The 21,147-nt window shown below is 40.8% G+C and overlaps 1 protein-coding gene across 1 annotated transcript in view; it reads right to left on the bottom strand.

Annotated features, from left to right (window-relative positions):
* The window catches only part of SLC5A12 (solute carrier family 5 member 12), a 43,382-nt gene extending 22,444 nt beyond the window's left edge, over window positions 1-20,938 (bottom strand). Inside the window, exons 1-8 of the mRNA XM_008686888.1 lie at window positions 20,600-20,938; window positions 13,074-13,139; window positions 11,855-11,906; window positions 10,800-10,867; window positions 6,401-6,555; window positions 6,142-6,282; window positions 1,894-2,023; window positions 820-908 (exon numbers count right to left, since the gene is read on the bottom strand). Coding sequence (XP_008685110.1) covers window positions 820-908; window positions 1,894-2,023; window positions 6,142-6,282; window positions 6,401-6,555; window positions 10,800-10,867; window positions 11,855-11,906; window positions 13,074-13,139; window positions 20,600-20,938 — 1,040 coding nt within the window. The remainder of the gene's footprint in view (window positions 1-819; window positions 909-1,893; window positions 2,024-6,141; window positions 6,283-6,400; window positions 6,556-10,799; window positions 10,868-11,854; window positions 11,907-13,073; window positions 13,140-20,599) is intronic.
* Between the last annotated feature and the right edge of the window lie 209 nt (window positions 20,939-21,147).

The following is a 21,147-nucleotide window of genomic DNA, read 5'->3' on the forward strand; positions in this document are numbered from 1 at the left end:
CTGTGCTGAGCGCACAGCCCAACACAGGGCGCCAACTCAAGACCCTCAGATCACAACCTGAGCTGAAACCAAGACACTTAACTGAATGAGCCACCCAGCTGCCCTTGAAATAAGTATTCTTAAGTGTAAATAGTAGCTTTCAAATTAAAACTTGATATCACATTTAATGGTAAAATCCAAGAGCCACTTACTCCTTTTGTCCTCACAAAAGCATGCCCTACTACTTATAGTCTACTGCAGACCCATCAGGAGGAGAGGGACTTGACCTTACATAGCCTTGACCTTGCACTTGGATACTACTCTATGCCAGCCAGAGGAAGAGATGCTTTCCCCCCAGCAACCACTCAGTCAATGAAAAGCCACCATGCTTTGAACTCCTGGTTTATTCCAATTGGTCTTTCAGTTCATAACAGCCTTCCCAACTTGCTCCTTTTCTCTTCAAAAAAGCAGACCTCTCCTTTGCTCCCCACACTTGCTTACGGTTTTGCCTCAGCTTTCTTGTCCCGTATTGCAGTTCTCTTATTCCCCAATAAACCCATCTTTTGCTGGTAAGATAATTGGTGGCTTTCATTTTTAAGGTTACCACTTCTCATGCCTTCCCACTGATCTTCAAATCCAAACTACTTCATGAAGTTTCACGAGTAACCTTTCAGTCTCATACAACTAGGGAGCTCGTACAAATGAAGCATTCAGCAGGGCAGCCAACACACAGTAAGTACGCGGTACGACCGCTGTCACCCTTGCCACCTCGCTGTCCTTGCCATCACCACTGCCATCATCCTCGGCATCGTCAGAGCAGAGTGTTGTCGATACACTAACCTCAGAGTTCCGCTGAAGGCACAAGACACAAAGAGTCCAGGCAGTCCTGGCATTGTGGAAAATATCTCCATGACGAAGTATGGCATCAGCTGAAGAGGAAGTAAAACAAGATAGGATTAGCGGCTTTATTAGCAGTCTGAAACGTGAAAACGACGCTTTTTAGCAAAAGGAAGTGGGAAAAAGACAAAAAAAAATAATAGAGGAGTTTGCGTGGACTCAGGTTGTTACATGCTGGCAACTGAGGTTATGATTAATCCGATTTCATGGACCTGAGGTCCAGCTCCAGCTGGAGGGGAGGTGGAGGGGTGGGAAGGAGCAGCTGATATTAAAGAAAAGGATTGGGTGAGCTTTAGAAGGTTCAAGAACTTGTTTCATTTTTCCTATGTTTGCAACATATGCCACTCCCTTGCCTGTCTACCCTTAAAGTTAGCAGTTAAATCCTAACAACAAATGCTTAAAACGCATCTTCAGGGAATCTAGGTATTATGGGTCTACTTTGTAGTCAGATTTGTGAGAGAGGAGCCCCCCTGGGACAGAGGGGACAGTGGAATATACAGAGGGGAGAGGAGTGATGGTTCCTCTTGAACACATCCTCCGTAAATGGAGTTTTTGAAAACACTTTTAATGTAGCATATTGCAGTGATGATGTTTAAGCTATGATGAGAAGACATGAGCAGAAGCTTTATAGAAATAAGGGACATTCTGTTCAGTTTGAGAATAAAGTATCTTTAATCGACCTTGAGACATATAGAAAAAAAGAATTGAAAGGCTGCATCGACAAACAAAGCCATGGGGTCAAGCCTGCCTTCCACTCTCCCCAGCCCTGCCCTGGCCCCTAGCCCCTGGCCTTGTCTTCACAGACAAGGTGAGATACCTTTTTATGTGTCACTCCCCCATTTTAGAACTTGATGTGTGGTGATATCACCCAAGAAGAGAGGAAAGAAATCAACTCTCTGGGGCTTAGGAAGTGGCTTGAGATCCGGGTGGAAAAAAAGAAAGAAACCATATTACTCCTTCATGGCCAGAAGCACACTCATCTCAGCCATTCCCCACGGGTCCCAAGGGAACACATACCTGGTCTGGTGCTGAGATAATGCCAGAAGTCCAAGGATCACAGTCTTTGAAGTGGGAGTACATGATTAAGCCAGAGAAGACAGCACACACCAGAATGATCCAGAGACCCAACAAGTTAAAATACAAGGCTCTAAAAAAGAACACAAAGATCTATTGGCAGCCTCTACCATAGGACAGTATGATGAACACATCACCAAAAATTCAAGGTAAAAATTCTGGGGGGGGGTTGTTGTAAAATAAAATTCCACAGTCTTCAAAAATCATTACATTTTATACGTTTGCAAATTTTTGTTTCTTTCTTTTTTTATTTTTTTAAAGATTTTATTTATTTATTTGACAGACAGAGACAGCCAGTGAGAGAGGGAACACAAACAGGGGGTGGGAGAAGAAGAAGCAGGCTCCCAGAGGAGCAGGGAGCCCAATGTGGGGCTCGATCCCAGGATCCTGGGATCAGGCCCTGAGCTGAAGGCAGATACTTAACGACTGAGCCACCCAGGCGCCCCAAGGGAACGTTACACTTTTAGACTGATGACAAAATCTGAATGAGGTAGATTTTTGATGGCTTTTCTTCTGAAATCAGGAGTTTTTCTGCAAAATCTCAGTGTGTGGTGTAAGATCTATTCTCCTGGATGAAATTTCACATACCAATCATTCATATTATATAACTTACAGTGATTTTCCCCCCACTCAATTCATAAAACTGTCAAAAAGGGAACTTACATTTTAACACCTTTCCTTCCAGAGGGCTAATGAGATAAATGTGGAAGTAGACACAGTTTGGAAATAATCACTTTGGAGACTGATTTAGATGACATTTGAAGTTGAGGGTTTTTGTTTTTTTTTAAAGAGAATTAAAAGCATGCAAAACCTAAAGTCATTTTACCCATATTCTGGGGAGCAATTCTTTTTATTTGTATAGCACACGGATATGCTTAGTTTGTTTGAGTGCTTTGGCAGTGTCCTATGGTTATTTTGTATTCATTGTTGGTTTTTGAAAATTGAAATATTACCACTGTTTGTTCTTTTTTTTTTTTTTTAAGATTTTATTTACTTCGAGAGAGAGAGCCCGCGTGCGAGTGTGGCCGTGCGTGCTAGTGGGAGGCAGAGGAAAAGGAAGGGAGAGAATCCCAAGCAGGTTCCACGCCCAGTGTAGAGCTCAACGGGGGGCTTGATCTCACAACCCTGGGATCATGACCTGAGCTGAAATCAGAATCGGATGCTTACCCAACTTCACCACCCAGGCGCCGCACTAGTTTTCCTAATCTCAAGGAAGACTTGAAAGTTGGCTGGATTTATATAAACAACCACATTCTGGAGAGAGTTTCAAAGCGCCAGGAGAGCAACAGTGGAAATTTTCTTGGATCAAGTCATTGTTTGAAGGGAATCAGATACATCCACATTTAAATGTAAGGGCACACATTAATTTCAAAACCTCCGAAAACCCATACTGTACAGGTGTACCTAGCTTTCAGAAAACCCTTGAGTCAAACTACCCACTTATGAAGCAAATCTGGTTAAATCATGATCTCATTTGGAAGTTTCCATTTCATACTTTTTACATTCGAAAAGGGACTTATCCTAGAAGTTACTTCCTTCATTGATTCATACAAAAAAATATTTATCAGGCAGCTCTATATTTCAGGCTCTTTTTAGTCCTGGGGTAGAATAGTGAGCCACACAGAACCGCCCCCCTCATGGAGGCTAACTTTTGGGATTGGAAGCAGATCATCACTGAAATGAAATAAATGAACGCGATGATTTTACATGTGAATGAGGAAAATAAACTAAGGCAGTAGCAAGAGTACAAAAGTGACTTGTGTGGGTGTGCTTGTCTTAGCCAGGAGACGCGATGGAGATGGGAAGGGACAGGAGAACCTGCATCAGCCCCTACTACCCTCATAGCAGCATTTAGGATCAGCAATCTTGAAAGATAAAGTGGTGTCTAGGAACAAGAGGAAGTGAAGTCAGCTTCCAGGGAGCACATTTCAAATGACATGGTGGGCGATACTATTTCTAGGTGTGAGGAAGGTCAATAGGACTTAACATCACTCAGTGATGTGAGTAATTAGTAAATAATCAGCATTCCTGGCCATGAAATGATCTGCATATACAACGAGTTGCTCCTCCTGATTTTAACCCACAGACACGTTCAGTATGAACGTTATGGATCTATTTTCACCTACATATGTTTCAGGATGTATTTTCCCCAAGTAGCAGAGCTTTTCCTAAACTCTGATGGAATGTGTTAATGATACCAGGCTCTCAGATAATTGAACAGAAGCAGAGCATTTAATCAACATTCTGCAGAGCCTCGTAGGTGAGAGCAGACGGGCAGCTGGGTCTGAGGGGCCTGAGCTGCCCCCGTAGTGACCTTGGGGCTTCAGTCGTGTGACAAACCACACGTCCCCGCTGCAGGCTGCCTTCCAGCTGCATGCACTTAACTGGACTGACCATTTTGACTGATTCTCTCCCCTGAATTGTAGTCACTAAATCAATTTGGATTCTCTCAGGGAAGTCTTCTCTAAAGAGAATTTTTATTTTTCCATCTTTCCTTATTCTCACAAAATCCCTGTCATAGCTCTAGTCCTTCCACAGAAGTGGGGGGGGGGCAGAACCAGGAGTTGCAATCTTAAACGCTTAGGAAATTGTGTACATTTTTTCTCCATGAATATCTCTCCTTTTCTGACAGTTTTCACACCCATTAAATACTCATGCAATAAATTCCAAACTTCAGGCAACAATTACGCGTGTAATTGTATCAACTTTCGCTTAATTTAAACTAACTCACTAAACGAGGCTTAAAGATAAACGCAAACACAAGCACACACTCGGCAGTACACACTACCACTGTTGTGGTAATAGGGGGACATTCAGCACGTTCACAAGAAAAACTAATGTAACACAAATACACAAGATTAAAAACAATCTAGATGTAGCAGAGAATTATTGTTTCTCTCACCAAAAGATCCTTCCTTTTAGAGATACGGTCAACTCTATTTTAAGGCAGAATTTTAAGTGAATTTGAATTTTATCTATTTATTTTTTTTAAGTAGGCTCTACACCCAACTTACAACCCCAAGATCTAGAGTTACGTGTTCTACCAACCGAGCCAGCCAAGTGCCCCCAAATGAACTTTAATTTTAAATAGAATTGTGAGATCAAAGTGACACTTGAGCTTGAATACATTTTCAGTAGTTCAGCTGTTTGATAAAGTGATGGTCTCGTGTGGAGGGTCTGTTACATAATTTATTGTAATAGGACGCGAATATGTTATCAGCAAATTAATGGAATCTAGAGAACGCCTGCGATTCTTCCTTCTGAGAGTGTGTGAAACATATAAGTAATATATTCTCTTTTGGAATTCAAGTTACAAAACGGTGAACCATGTCCCAGCAATGTTATCTCCTATTCAGCCTATAAAAAACTATGCATTGGAAGTATTTTAAAATCAGTTGGGGAAGTATTCACAGTGGCTGTTTCTCAAAGGAAGAAAAGTTGAGGACATCCTGACAAATCTGGGGCTGCTGGAAATTTGGACAGAACAAGGAGGATAAAACGTCCCTTTTAGATGCCCGTCTAGCTTATTTCTGGCAGCTCTGCAGAGGAATACATAACTTCCTTCAATCCCCATATTCTGGAGCACGGGATGCCTGGCAGGGCTTGGAAGATGCTTCCCAAGCTGCGCCCCTGCGGGGGTCTTTCAGGCAGAGCAGGCCTGGCAAGATCGGTGCCCGCTAGCTCCGCAAGAGCCGGATTGGCAAAAGGCCCATTGCGACTTACCTCGTTACCTTGGCTTCCTTCTTTTAAACCTCTCCTTGGAAGATTTAAGGATGTGTCCATCAAAAGAAAATTAGTAACTCAAGAGACAACAGGCTGAATCAAGTCAGTCATAAGGGCCATCTCATCACAGAAACTCTGAGGAAGCAAAATAGGCTATTTACCTCTGCATTGTCACCCATGGCACCTAATTTCGCCTGGTAAGTTCTCAGTAAGTGCCGGCTGCAAATGACGGCGAGCACAGGCGGGCAGACGTGAGCTCGAACCCACTTCCTTGCTGAGATGGGAGTAGTCATGCCTGCCTCCAAAAATCGCTTGGAGGGTTAAATAAACTTTCCATTTCTCTCTCTCTCTCTCTCTCTCTCTCTCTCTCACACACACACACACACACACACACACACACACACACGGAAGCATATAATAAGTACCCAATAAGGGCAAAGAAAACAGAAATGTTTATTTATAACTTACAGTTTTGCGTGTTTTTCTGTTTTGCAAGAGATGCATCGCTGTATGGTGGACTGATTAACCCCGTAGATCCCGAGCCACGTAAAAGTTCCTCCCACTGAGATCGTCCAAAAAGTGTGGCGCCTGAGAGGATCTACGTCAAAGCTATGAGGCAGAGAGAAGCGAGCGAACAAAGATACCCCTTTGATGCCCAAATATTATTTGTTACCGAGGTCATACAGTTAAATCTTCATAAAACATGGAAAAGTAGTATTGGACGTACTCAAATATATTTAGTCGAGATCCGTTTGTTGATTGCTCTATGACATTGTGTAATCCACCAGCATGAGCTGATCCTTGAATGAGAACCGTTAAGAATCCCACAATCATGACAACCATCTGAAATGCGTCTGTCCACACCACTGCTTTTAATCCTCCCTGAAATGGAGAGAATGGATGTGAATTCTTGAAAAGGAAGGCTGCAAGTCTTCCAGTTCGGTTCCATTTCTCTGCTGATGCAATCTTTCTTTCCCCTTCCTTCCTTCTTTCCTTTCTCTCTCTTTCCTTTCCTCCCCCATCTTTCTTTCCTCCCTCCCTTCCTCCCTCCCCCTCCCTCCTTCCCTTCCTTCCTTTATTCCTTCCCTCCCTTCCTCCTTCCTTCCTGTCTCTCCTTTTTTCTTTTCTTTTCTTTTCTTTCTTTCTTTCTTTCTTTCTTTCTTTCTTTCTTTCTTTCTTTCACTATGTTGTGAAGAATGAGTAGGATTTACGAGGTACAGAGGACAAGAAGAGAGGGGAACCACATGTGTGAAGGATGGAGATGTATGGCTGCCTGGAGAAATGAAAGAATGCTAGAATATATAGATTTAGCATATACAGAATGCCCAAAGGGAGGTTGCTGAATTTGCTAGAGGCCAGAACACACAGATTTTGACAAAGCTATTTAAATGATTTCTCAAGAGCAATGAGAGAACATTAAAGAGATTTACGTGATGAGAGATTTTTTTTGTTTGCTTCATAGTGGTTTCATGGGTGGTTGTGTGGATAACAGATTGCTGGACCAAGGAAAAGAAGGAGTGAGAGATAATCTCAGAGTTGATTTCAGTAGTCTGTGCCCAAGAGGACAGAGGTTTGTAGCATGATAGAGATGGAAAGAAATGGATGGACTTGAAAGATAACTGGGAGGTCAAATCAACACAACTTGTGAATAATTGAATACAGATGGTGAAGAAGTGGGGGAATGAAGGATAATCATCTGGGTCTGGCTTTTACAACTTGAGGGTTTTTTTTTTTTTTTTTGGTAAATTTAGTGACAGTAGATAAATCTGGGGGAACTGAGATGGTAGAATGCTGAGAAAGAAGAGAAGAACTAGGAAAGAAAGATATGTTCCAGACATTCATGGAGAAAGGAGTTTTAAGGGCTGGAGGATGGTGAGCAAGGCAGACTTTCCAGAGGATAAATCTCACAGCAGAATTTAGGACAGAGTGATGAGGCAGGAGGTTAGCGTGCTGGTTATCAAAACTGGATCCTCTGTAGAATCCTTTGGGGAATTTGAAAACAAGCAAACAAATGCCAGTGCCCTAGCACCAACCGCCAGGATTCTGAATCAATTGAGATCTGGGTTAGGACCCAATCCTGACTATTTCCTGAAAGCTCCCACAGGGATTCTACTGTACAATTCTAGTTGAGAACAGGTGGGCAAGAGGAAAGAAGGCAAGAAAGAGGCTCCTGGAGTAATCCAGGTATAGAGTCCCTCAGGACCACAGTGAAAGTGGAATAAGCAAATTGGGAAAGATTAAACAAAGTGATATAAAAAAAAGTGCTTTGAAAATGAATAAGCACTATGAGAATGGAAACATGCGGTATTTTTAACATTGAAAAATAGAATTATCATCCCCAGTTACTCCTCCAGAGTGTCAAGGACTTCTGTGAAAAGATGACAGGCTTCATCTTTATCTTGAGAAGAAAGAAGATGTTGGCGTTGTCCCACCATTTCTTTTGTAATTACAATGCAATTTGACAAGTAGACATTAAAGTCCCTGTCAGAGGAACTGTATTTGTACATTGCGTTCGCATCCTGACACGAGGAATAATCAGTATTTACCTCCTACCTCCCAAGTAACGGTGTTGTGATTTTCTCTAAAGACATCAAGCCTTCTAAACCCAAAACACATCAGAGTTTAGTGATATGAAGATATGAAGACCAAATGTCACAGACCTTAGATTACAGCGGCTACTTGCTATTGGTTATGCAAAAATATGCATAAACCTGAACTTCAGCTAGACATGAGGCAAGAGAACAAACCACTTTAACAAATGTTTATCAAAAAACAGATTACAGCTACCACGAAAATTTGTCTGACTCTATAATTCCTTCATACAGTGAGACTCACACACACACACACACACACACACACACCACTGACCTATAACCCTGATTGTGCGGTGTCACTGATGTATTTAATCAGTCTGTGTTGTTTGAAATCTAATGTTTACTTCACTAGATTGCAAGCCCCTGAATGGCAGCAATCACTTATTGTTTTAATCTCTTCCACTGGTTCTCTTAGATATGCAACCATCCGCAGGGTTATAAAGAGATTGCAACAGGAGCTACACATGTTAGACAAATAAGCCACCATTGTAGTGAGATCCGGAAGCCTGTAACCTGGCTGGAGAGAGGAGAGAGGGGACAGAGGTGCGGTAAGGGATTAGATGGGCGGATTGAGGGAAGTCATGAAAGATTTCCAACGCTAGGCTAAGAGGCTTATACTTTATCCTGGAAACAATGGGAAGTGCGAAGAGAATTGGCTCAGTTAAGTGGCAGGAAGAAATGGGTGATTAAGATTAATCTTCCAGAGGCATGCAGGGTGGAGGGAATCACTGAAACCAATTAAGAGGTAGCAAATTTAGTTCGTTTTAGCTTATTGCAATTATTAAAATATCCAGACTTGTTTCTGACATCTTACTTTTGGTTTCTATTTGTGCTTTCTCTATGCTTTTTTTCCTCTTCTCTTGCTTAAATCACTTGAGGTCTTGTTTTGTCTTGTTTTAATTCCCTTTTTCCACTTTGACCATTTTATTTAAACGGGTCCCCTTGAAATTTTGCCATAAATTTTTAAGTTAGAGTCTAAATTTAAAGACTGTCTTAATCCTCAACAATTCAAAGATGATAAAATTGTCAAGTCTGATTACTGTCTTCCTGATTTACATGCTATTGTCCAAACGAAGGGTATTCTTTTTCTTAAGCCCAATATTACATATAATAATGATCAGTAGTAGTATATTTAATTATACTATGAATTATAACATATATAATTAAATATGTAAATTATGCTATACCATGAAAGTATTAGTTTTTATCATCAAGCACCAAAAATTGTTTGACTAGAGTTACTAAATGTTTATTATTTTATTTTCTTATCATTACTTCTTCTATCCAAAACTGGATCATTTTCCTTCTTCCCACAGTACTTCCTCTAGGTTTTTCTCAGGGGAAGTTAGATTAGTGGTAAATTCTCTTGGTTCTTGACAGTTCCTAAAAGTTAGATTTGCTGAATACACAATTATAGGTTGACAATTGTTTTCCATCAATGCTTTGAAGACATTATTTCACTGTTTCTGCCGTCCATTATTACTGCTAAGAAGTCTGCCTTCAGTGTCCCTGGCAATGTGCCTAGTTGTCCTTGTATGGGTAAATGCCTCAGACCAACTAATCTGTCACTTATGGGCAGATGTATAAGGAGCAGGAGCTATTTTTAACTTACGTAAGAGATGTGTGTCTGGGATAGAGCTATGGTGGTGAGCATGGAACCACCACAACAAAAAAGACAAAACTCTGGACTGCAAAGAAATGGTGGCAATTGCGTGTATGAAAAGGAGAGATAAAGACATTTTTAAATTGTGTATTTCATGATCTATGTTCAAAGAGTACCTGATACACATATAATACCAAAATACCTGGATGGCCTGCTCTATGATAATACAGGATTACTTTATTTTTCTCTATAAAGGAGGAAAGAAAAACCTGCTTTCTGAAAACCATGTGCCTATTTTAATTGGTTACTTACAGCCTCTGATTGATTCAGAAGAATAAAGCTTCCCTTTGCAAAGCATGATAAATAATAGACGCTCAATGCATGTGTGTTGAACTAAACTGATTTTAACAATTATATAAATAATGTTGCCAATACCACCCAGATTCCTTGATGAAAAACTGAGCATGTGTTAAGCCAAATGGTACTGTAATCCAAGCTTAACCATAAATAAGAAACAACAGGCTGTAGAATCCTCCAGTTTACAAAATACCAGCCATCCTTGATCATCCATACAAGCGTTGTGCATTTCTCAATCACCAGACAGGGAAGTGTATGCTGCCCACGGTTCATAATTACCGTTAACAGGCACGTTGTTTCCTCTAAGCAAGGAGGGATTTTTTTTTCATGAAATCTTTTCTTTGCTGTGGCTTTCTCAAATGAGCCCAGAACCCAATTCTACTAATGGCATTGAAAGAATTTTAAATAAAACAACAGTACCTTCCTCAGGAAACTGACAGATAAGTCAGCACATTTCTATTTAATTTTGGAATAGCAATTTCTGCTATAATTAGATACCCTGTTGTTGGAGATTTGCCCTTATGCCATATTAGGAGAGGGTGCTAAATACCTTTTCACGGTTAGATACATACCAGGGTACAGTAGAATGTGCAAACAATTCCTGTTGCAAACACAGAGCCCCAGAGATCAAACCCAGTCACTAGAAAAGGAGAAAAAATATTGAAAGAAGTTTCTCTGAGAAAAGTAGAAGAGCAAGGTTTAAGAGGAAAACATCACAATATTTTTGTCAGTGTTCTTTGTGGGCAAATGGAAATCAGATTAGAATTTTCTGTTATTAAATTCACCTCTGATGAAGATTATTTTATTACTTTGTTATACTTTAATGCAGTCTATAATTTTTAGGTAATGTTAAAAACCAAATCTTTCCTTCTAAAATTCTGTAGCCTCCAGTCTTTGCACCAACTGTTTGCTTTTTCTTAACAAAGTTAGCCTGAGTACTTTGAAACCACCTAAACATCAGCCATGGACAAATATTTCTCAATATAAGCACAGAGCATGATTAAATTGAATATTGAGGACTTCTAATATTATAGGTATTATTATGAAATTTATTTTCATCTTTTTTTAAATTTTTGTTTCTAGGATTCTATTCTCTCAAAAAGGTCAAGTGTAAGTTTTAAAAGAATTACTACAAGTACCTTTTACTCCCCCTTATTCAGATTATCTACTTCATGATATCACTGAGTATTTAGTATTAATACTAAACGTATTTAGTGGTTGTGTGTATGCAATCCCCAAAGTGCCATCATTTCGGTGATTAAAAAACAGAACAAACAAACAAATGACAATCGAACTGGGTGTTTGAAAACTTGTGGGCAAATTAACTAATTATTTGCGTTCTTTTGTTTTGTGTTTTTTTTTTTTTAGATTTTATTTAAATTCAAGTTAGTTAACATATAGTGTATTATTAGTTTCAGGGGTAGAATTTAGTGATTCATCAGTTGCATGTAACACCCAGTGCTATTTTCAGAGTTAGATTTTTGGAGCTCTCTTTTGTGATGGCTATAGTAATTAAAGCTCCCTCACTGCAGGAATGTCTCCCCAACAAGATGGATGTGTATTTCTCAAGGTGAGAATGTAAGCATACAAAAGATGGAAAGTACCCAACGGAGTATCAGTAACTCACCTTGATTGAGTGCCAACGCCGGAGCATACACCACCACTCCTGTGTAGAGAATCTGGTGGGGAAGCCAGAGTCAGGTGAACAGTGTGAAAAGTGACATGGAAGGGAAACCTGACTCAAAGATTCCTTATTGACCTTAGAGACCTATTTCCCTCATCATGGTCACTAAACATGTCATTGGCAACCACTCTAATCTTGAAATCATTGATTACTGTCATTAGTGGGCAAACGGGAAGAGCTTTGGACTTTGAAGATTGCTGTGAATTTTGAGATTTTATGGCCAAATATGGCATATTTCTGAAGGAAACAAAAATAGGCTTCAAGGTAAGGTTTCGATTCAACCTTTCTCTACCCACCCCCGCCCCCATGCATATGTCACGATGACTCAACCTCATTTTAGCACACTGCTGAAATAGAGATTTTAGAATGGAGACAGTACAGCACAGGGAAGACTAACAACACAGGGGCTCCACTTCATGGGTACATCTTTGAACTCCGAGGGTTGCGACTGCTATGCTGAAAGAAGCAGGTGCGGTCCCATTTTTATTTTAAATGGAATTTCACCATTTAGAGATTCATGTGAGGGTTTTAGAAGGCAAAAGTGTATGAGCAGGTCAGGGAGCACGGCTTTCCCCCTTTTCTCTCTCTTAAATCCTTCAGTCAGTGGGTGGGAGTTTTGATTAAGAAAGAGAAGAAGGTGACTTTCCAGCAGAAAGTACTTCGTGAGTTTTAGGACGCATACCGGCCGTGTGCCACAGGCAACCGTGGGGGACAGCATGAAGGCACACAGAGCCTAGGAAGCGGGAGAGGGGTACAAAAGGGGAGAGTGCGAGTAGTGTCTTAAAATGATTTTCAACAAAATGGGCATTTTTGGCTCAATGCAGTTAACTAGTGAAAAACTAATTCCTGGACCATTTCATATCCAAAGCAACTTGTACAAGTGAAATAAAAGTTTTAAGTAAGTTCTTAATGCTGTTTTTTTCCTTTGTGGTTTATAATATACATTTATTTGTTATTTATTATGTGGATGAATATACGGGGTCTGTACGATGTGGATAACTTTCCATGTAATCACAGATCTCAAAAGTGCTATCCTTGGCAGAAAGTAGTTTCTTCTTCGTGCTAGGTCTGTCCTTTGGTTGCATTCATTGCCCCTTGGAGTAAACAAACCCGTATCTTGTCACCCCACGCTTTTCACACTGCAGCAGCCCTTCCCCCTTACCGTCTGCACAATGTAGATGACAGTGGCTGCATAGCGTACTGGTTTATTGAATCGTAGTTGTAAGTACTGGAAAGAACAGAGAGAAAGACAAGCAAAGAGCCCGTGAGTTATTTACATAAACGCTGCTAAGAAGGTTCTTTTTTCTTGTATTCCTTATGTTTAGTGCTTCAGATTTATAATATGATTTTATGCTATATATACTTGAGAGAACCAGAAAAATATGGATTGTTTGAAGTCAAAGAAATATCAGAGCTCTATGAAAGTTCAATTCTTCCTTAAGCTTCTCATGATAGAGAAGATAAATGCTTTTTTATTTTTACGTTTTTATAGTTTGAATAAAAATCCAGATCCTCTGACTTTCTACCCAGGGTTCTTCCTACTGACTATACTGAAGCCACTGTCTCCTTTTATATCCCATTCCCCCAAATTTAGCTCAGACCTGTATTTCCTCTTTCCCAGGTGACTGCGGTAGCCCCCAGCTGATCTCCCTAATTCCAGCCCCTGCCCATCCATTCCATCAACCATACATTGGTTCTCCTAGGACAAGGCTCTAATCATGTTGCTCTTTTTCTTAAAATCTTCATTGACTCTCCATTATCAACAAACAAAGTAGACACCCCACACTTGATATTCTCTACTGTCTGATCTATACCCTTCCTACCCTAAGTCATACCACTAGCCCTCCCATTAGTTATGCTCCACATAAAAGCACGGCGTGTTTTTCAATCAACATGCTTTGTACTGCTCAGACTTATCTTTTGTTTTCTTTACCGTGTTCAACCTTTACTCCGAGAAAATAACCATCTTATTTGTAGACCCTCTTTCTTTAGATGATAGAGTCAGTGCACTGTGAGTCAGGAGATAGTCCAGTGGGTGTGTGACTAAGGGCACCAGCTATAAGGAAAATATTCTTAAAGAGGTAAGGAAGTCAGCGAGGAGACAAGTCTCAGATGTCATAGGATGGAAAATGATGCAAAACTTTTGTGATGAGGACGATTTAGGTTCAAATCATGTGCCTTTGGAAAGATTCCTTAACTGCACTGAACAATAGCTTTCTTTTCTAAAATTGGTGCTTATAAGGCTCAAGTGGCATAGTAAATGATAATGCCAAGGACAAGCCCAAGAATATAGTGGGATCTTACTGACTGTAGCAGTCACTGTGAGTGCAATGCCTGAGCTTATTGGCACTCACTATTCTGGTACATGCTGATGGCTTCTAAATGCACCTGTGATCATTTGCTTAAGGGCTTTATTTCAGCCCTTGCACAGGGCAGGCTAGAAATGCCTGGGGGTGTTATCATTGGCTGAAAGCCAGTGACAGAAGGGAGTCAGACAAAAAATATCCTGGCTTCTTTGCCGGTCAGGAAGGACAACCCTGAGACATGATCTGTATGTCTTCCAGAGTCCCCAGTGAGATTGAACCTCAATTGCTTACAGTAGTAACCTGCTCGAAAATACACCTTTTATTGGCTTCATTTCCTTCCATATTTTAATTGCCACTTGCCTACCAATGTTCAACGAAATTACTTCCCTCAAAATGACTTGCATTCAAATCCTTGTCTCAGGATTTGCTTCTGGGGGAATGTAACTTAAATCAAATATAATGCAAATGGTGACTTTAAAAATGTTCATGTAAAAAGGTGTGTCCTGCTGATGGGAACTTTTTTTTCCTGTGACACAAAAGAACTCAAAGTGGCCTGCTGGAGGATGAGACCGAGTGCGATACAGACAAGCAGTCTCATCTGAGTTCCCCTGGACCTACCAGCCACTAGCTAATGCAGTGGCTGATGGCAGTCCCCAGCGAGACCAGGAGAACCTTACTATTTCACTGTGCCCTACTGAGCCCAGACCAAATTGCTGACCCATAGAACTGTGAGCAAATAAAATTGTTGTTCTAAGAAATTTATTTTGGGGTGATATGTCACACAGCAATACATAACGAATCTAAAAATTGGTACCAGGAGTAGAGAAATGTTGTAACAAAGCCCCAAAATATGCAGTATTGGCTTTGGGAGTGGGTGGCACCTGGAGTATGGGAAAGCAAAGGGGAAATTGTTCCTGAAAAATGGAGAGACAGTGAGGAAACTGCTGTAGGAATCAGCACAAAGTCAAGGGTTTTAACATCTCAGTTTAGTTCCACTAAATTCAGCCAATTCAGTCCAACTGGAGAGGTGGTATTGAGAAAAAGAGGAGAAAAATAAAAAGAAGTGGATCAGAAGTAGGCCTTTCTGAATTCTAGCTTGAGCTTTGCCATATCTCACCGTGACCTAAGCCTTTGGTTACTCATCCATGAAACAAGAGAGACCATCCCAACTGCGCAATAATCCATCTGAAAGAATGTGTTTACCCAGGCTTTCAATTACCTCCTCCCTCGCTCAATGGTCCTCTTTGATGTGTGTTTATCTATCATTACAGTCAGAAGTAAAAACGGAAGTTCAACCCACAAGTCGCATGCTTCATGCCTGTTTTTGAAAAATTGCACAGGTGACACTTCCCATCATCGTATTTGATTATCTTCAAAACCCCAGACCTGATAGAGCCACATTCTTTGCCATCTTAGTAGATAATAAGTCCATTCCTCATGTTGGTTTGAACTCAAATAACATGGATCCATTCTTCACTCCTCTCTTCCTCTCACTCCCCACATCTACTTTATACAAGAATCCTGGTGCCCACGTCCCACTTTCAAAATCGAGTCCCTTGCATCATCTCTTCTGTTGCCACTGGCATCCCATCAGCTCTTGCCTGGGCTACAGCAAGAGCCTCCTAACCGGAGCCCTGCTACAGCAGCCAAAACCCCAGACTCACTGCCCACATCCAGCTAGAGCAACACGCAAGATGCAAATCCCATCGTGTCATTCCTCTGCCCAAACGCTGTCATGACCTCTCTCACGGAGAGCAGAAGTCAATCCTTACAACCACCTAAAAGGCTTCATAACATTCATTCAAACCCTCCCAGACCCTGAATACCCATCTTAAAGTAAAACATCTTGTAGCATCATTTACTATGCTGAAATAATACTCAACAATGCCATCTTATACAACATCTAATTTCTGAGAGCTTAAATGTAATTACTACAACACCACAAATGTAATTGAAAGGAGAATTAAAAGGAAAGAAACTTCACAGTATGTCATCTATAATGTTTAGAAACCGCGATAAAAGATGATATTAAAAAAGTAGAAGCCTGTGCATTATTATAATGAAAAAGTTTGTATCAAAGAGAAGTAAGTAATTCAGAAGCCACTTCATTTAAGAAGTCCAGGAAAAATGAGAAGGCAGGCAGACACCAGCCTATAAACCAGTGCTAAGGGTGAGTAAAAACGGACTAGGTTTATTAGCGTGTGCTAAGAGAAAGAAGGAAATAACTAATGACACACCATCCAAGTGGAGATAATGAAACTGCACGACACTGCAAATGACTGAGCCTAATCTTTAACGCGAGGGTGAGAACACGCCCTCATGATTTGACATGGGACAGGCTAGTGATAAAGTCATGCAGATGGCACCTCCTGGTCTTGAAATCCCCCTGTATATCAAAGCATTTAACTCTGTTGGCTATTGTGGTATGATACTCAACCTTAAACTCATTGGTTTAAAAATGAAGGATTTAATCAATTATACTGTAATTGAAAAAATAAAACTAAAAAATGAATGTCAAAAAAAATTTCATATTTTTCATAATTTTACAGATTGGCTGGGTTATTTCTCTATTTGTTTCCCCACCGCCCTCATGAGGTTGCGATCAGCTGGAAGTTCAGCTGGTGAGAAGGTCCACGTGGCCTCACTCACACACCTACTAGTTGTGCTGCGGTTGGCTAGGGTGCCTCTGTTCTCCTCTGTGTATCCGCTCATCCTTCAGAAGCTGGACCGGCCAACCCAGCTTCCTGACACGGCGGTACCAGGACAGCATTCCAGGAGGGCAGAAGCAGAAGCTATATACCTCATGAGGCCGAGGCTTTCTAAATTCACACTTCCCTTCTGCCACATCCTATTGGTCAAAGCAAATCACAAGGCCATCCCAGATTCAAGAGGTAGGGAAACAGGCTCCACCTCTTTTAGTCCTTAGTACTTTAAAAGACCTTGGAAAGAATATCTGTGGTTGGGTAACAGGGAATGGAGGATGAACAAAGAAACATAATAAATTCAAGCTTCTACAAAGAGCTCCAGTGGTAGAAACGTGGGGACACTAACCACAAGAACAACAACAATAATAAGTAATAATAATACAAAACCCTTATGTGGCATTTACCATTTGTCAGGTTCTGTTAAAAGTATTTGCATGTGACTCCTCTGTTACTCCTCACAGACGTCCTGTGAGACAGGTGCTTTGTTATCATGATTCCACATACATGGAAATCGGGTGCAGAGAAATTAAGCAGTTTTCCCAGTCACGCACTGGGGGGTGGCAGTGCTAGCATTTAAGACCAAATAGACAGAGTCAAGAGTCCGTGCTTTTAATCCTTGTGCTGTACTGCCAGTTCTTATAAAGCAAAAGGCAATCTCCAAGTTGCCCCATATACACTTTACACAATCTGAAGTCATTATTATTAGGGTACTAAAAATTAAAAAACACGTACAGGGCAACAAACTTTATAAATTAAATTCAATGAAACCCTTATATTTCCTATACCTGTATTAACTTAATAATTAAAAGGCAGTCTCAAATTTCCTCAGTTACATATTTGCAATTGTTTTAATGCAGTGACTGAATGGCTTTATGAAAACCAGCTACAACTAACTGTGTAGTGAGCAGCACATCTGGAATAGATTGCTCAGTCCTGTTTCAATAACTTCAAGACAATGTTTTTATTCCACTTTAATTTGGAGGAAATAGACTAATTTATAGTGTGTGTGTATAACTTCTTATTTTAAAAAGTTAACATTATTGGGCACCTGGGTGGCTCAGGCGGTTAAGCGTCTGCCTTCGGCTCAGGTCATGATCCCAGGGTCCTGGGATGGAGACCCGGGTCGGGCTCCCTGCGTAGCATGGAGTCTTCCTCTCCCTCTCCCTTTGCCCCTCCCCCCGGCTCATGCTCCCTCCTTCCCTCTCAAATAAATAAATAAAATCTTTCTTTAAAAAAGTTAACATTATTATGTAGCAAAGTACTACTAATTTCTATTTGCAGTAGGTTTGGAACATAAGGGCATTAAAAATCCCTAAGCAGATGGTGGTGCAGTTACTCTTTGCGTATATGTGCCTTACCTACTGCAAGGCGCCTGGCGTCCCTGCTCAGACACTGAACTCCAGTAATGACCCCACTCACTGCACAACCACATTACCCCATAAATATGCAAAGCCCCCTATGTCTGACACCACACCCACACCCCATCGAGTGGGGCCCCCACCTCTTTGTTCTCATCTCTCACCTTTCTCCCCTTGGCTCACCCTTCTCCAAGCACAGTGATTTCTTTGCTGTCCTTCACACATGCTAATCACACTTCCCTTTGCATCTGTGGTTCCTTTAGTTTGGGATGTTCTTCCCTCCTATGGTGCGATTGCTTGCTTTCTCCAGGTCCCCAATTAAATGCCCAATTATCCCTGAAGTCTCACTTAACCACCCCATATGAATTGTTGGCATTCTCCACCCGAAGCAGAATTCCTACATTCTCCCTTATCCTATTTCCTTACTCTCTATTGCATTTAGTAGGGCAGGATAGCTTTGTGATTCAGCATGCCGTCTCTAAAGTTAGGGACCAGGTTTGAAAAACTGCCACTTGCTAGCTGTGTGACATTGGGCAAGTTACTTAACTCTATGTGCTTCCTGTTTCTAGTCTCTTGAATGGGGACGATAATAATAAAACCTATTGGAAAAGGTTATTTGAAGACCAAATGATTTAATCATGTAAAGTAGCTAGAGTGGTGCTCAGCACACAGTCAGATAGCAAACACTTTTCTGTTATGATTGTCTTCCATGGTGTGTTTATTGATCACCTTCTCTACCCCATGAGAGCAGGCATCTGGTTTAATGCTTTATCTCCCTCCAGGGCCTAGAGTGGGCCCGAAACATAGTAGACGCTTAATGAGTATGGAATGGATTATGGGATTAGTTGTAAAAGTGTTTTGCCACATGCGGGTAATTTATTTTTTTAATAATTTAAAAAGCTCTTTCACACTTAACTAAACCTTCATGAAAGAAGGAAGGTATTATGTTCTGCATGGAAACCAGAGCCAATAAACACTTAGTAACTTGCACAAAGTCATCCTATTCTTAAGAAATGGACTTTGAAATCGAACTCCCATTTTCTGACTCCTCCCTTTCTCCCTCTGTCTTCCTCTCTCTAATAGTTCTCGAGGCAATTCTTTTTAAAATGCTAGCAATGAAAAAAAAAAATGCTAGCCATGACTTTGGGAGTCAAACCTTAACAGCTGAATGGAAAAACTAAGGATATATTTATGTTTTCAGAAGTACACTAATGAGCAGCGGGGTATGTGCAATTATATTTTAGGACTAATCATAAATTGAGTCATTTCCCCTTGAATTACATCCCAGATAGTAGCTGTTGCATTACCCAATTCTGATCACCTACTTTTGGTGGGGAGAAGAGTTTGAGGTTGGCTATTTGATTATGATTTTCTGCAGAATCACAAGTTTTAAGACCTTTTGGAAAGTATTCATTTACCCAAGTGGCCTTTGAAGTCCAGAGCAATTCTTTATAATCATTTAGTTTACAGAATTAAAAAAAAAGAGAGAGAGATCTGTTTAAGGGTCCTCTGCTGTGACTTGGTAGGGATGGTGTTGGGTAAGGAAAATAAACACCTTTCTCATAGAAACTGATTTATGATCACGCTTAAATATTGGACATGCAAACTCAATTTTTAACATGCTATGTTTCTTGAGAATTATTACAAATCAAAGCACCACTGCCCCCATTTTGTTCTCATCAACATAATCCCCATATTTGTATCATTTAGCAGTTCCTCCCCCCCATTAAAATGTTTTCTAACTTTCTAAAAACATTACCATTCCTCCACTGATGGCAATAACCTATATTAAAGTACTCAGCTCTATTATGTGATGGAAAGGGATGAAGACAAAATGGGTTCTCAGTAGGCTTTATCTACTCTACATAATCTTGACTGAGCCATTTATCTCAATCTCAGTTTTCTTATCTGGAAAATGACAATATTTACAGTGTATGCTCTGCATGCTTTTCAGAAGGCTGATATGAATAATGCAAATAATAACTTCAGCTCTCTTTCATTGAGACTCTCCTACAAGTCAGACAATGCATTAAGTGTTAACAGATAGGTTCTCATTTAATCGTTGAGACAGCCTTGTGGGTTTGGGTCTGTATTTTCACTCTACAGTTGGAAAAACAGTTCTGTGTGTCCAAAGATAAGCTTTTCCCAATAACCACAAAATGTGTTTTTACCGTGATGCATAATCGTCCTGAAAATACATGTGCTTTTCAACTACCATGTGTTATTAAGATGATGTATTTTATTAGGGGGGGGGGGAATGTCCGAGTGGAGAGGAAATGGCGACTCTTCCCAAAGTGAAGAAGAGAAGAGCTGTCTTACCTCGTACGTGCTGGTGATGCCGGATCTGTAGAACACAGGGAGAAAGAGCTCTGACGTGAGGATGACGACAAATGCATATGCAATGAAGAAGAGAGCAAAGGACGCCCCGAAGCGGTACACCTCGGAGGGGGCCCCCAGGATAGTGACAGCTGACATGAAGCTGGCTGTCAGAGACAACGCTACAGGGCCAAAGCTCATTTGCCTTCCTCCGACCAGGAACTCCCTTGAAGTTGCCTTTTTCCTCTCCTTTATAGCAAAGAACACCCCAATTCCAGAGGAAATGACAAAGAGGGCTGCAAATACAACATAATCCCAAACTGCGAAGCTCTTGGCCTCCATGCTGGGAAGTTTGGCGCCAGAGAGTTCCTTTCAACTGGGTCTCAGGGAGAAGTTGTTCCCAAAAGCAAAGCTCAGGGCAGTAGATGTTTTGCCAAGAGAGGAGACTGTGATTTTGTGAGGAGACTGATGACCACAGGCACTTGAGTGGATCTTCAGACACCACGTTGTACTCGGGGAATACCTCGGAAGTTGACTACAAAGAAGAATCT

The sequence above is a fragment of the Ursus maritimus genome, unplaced genomic scaffold (genome assembly GCF_017311325.1).
Source record: "Ursus maritimus isolate PB19 unplaced genomic scaffold, ASM1731132v1 scaffold_23, whole genome shotgun sequence".
Classification (NCBI taxonomy): Eukaryota; Metazoa; Chordata; class Mammalia; order Carnivora; family Ursidae; genus Ursus; species Ursus maritimus.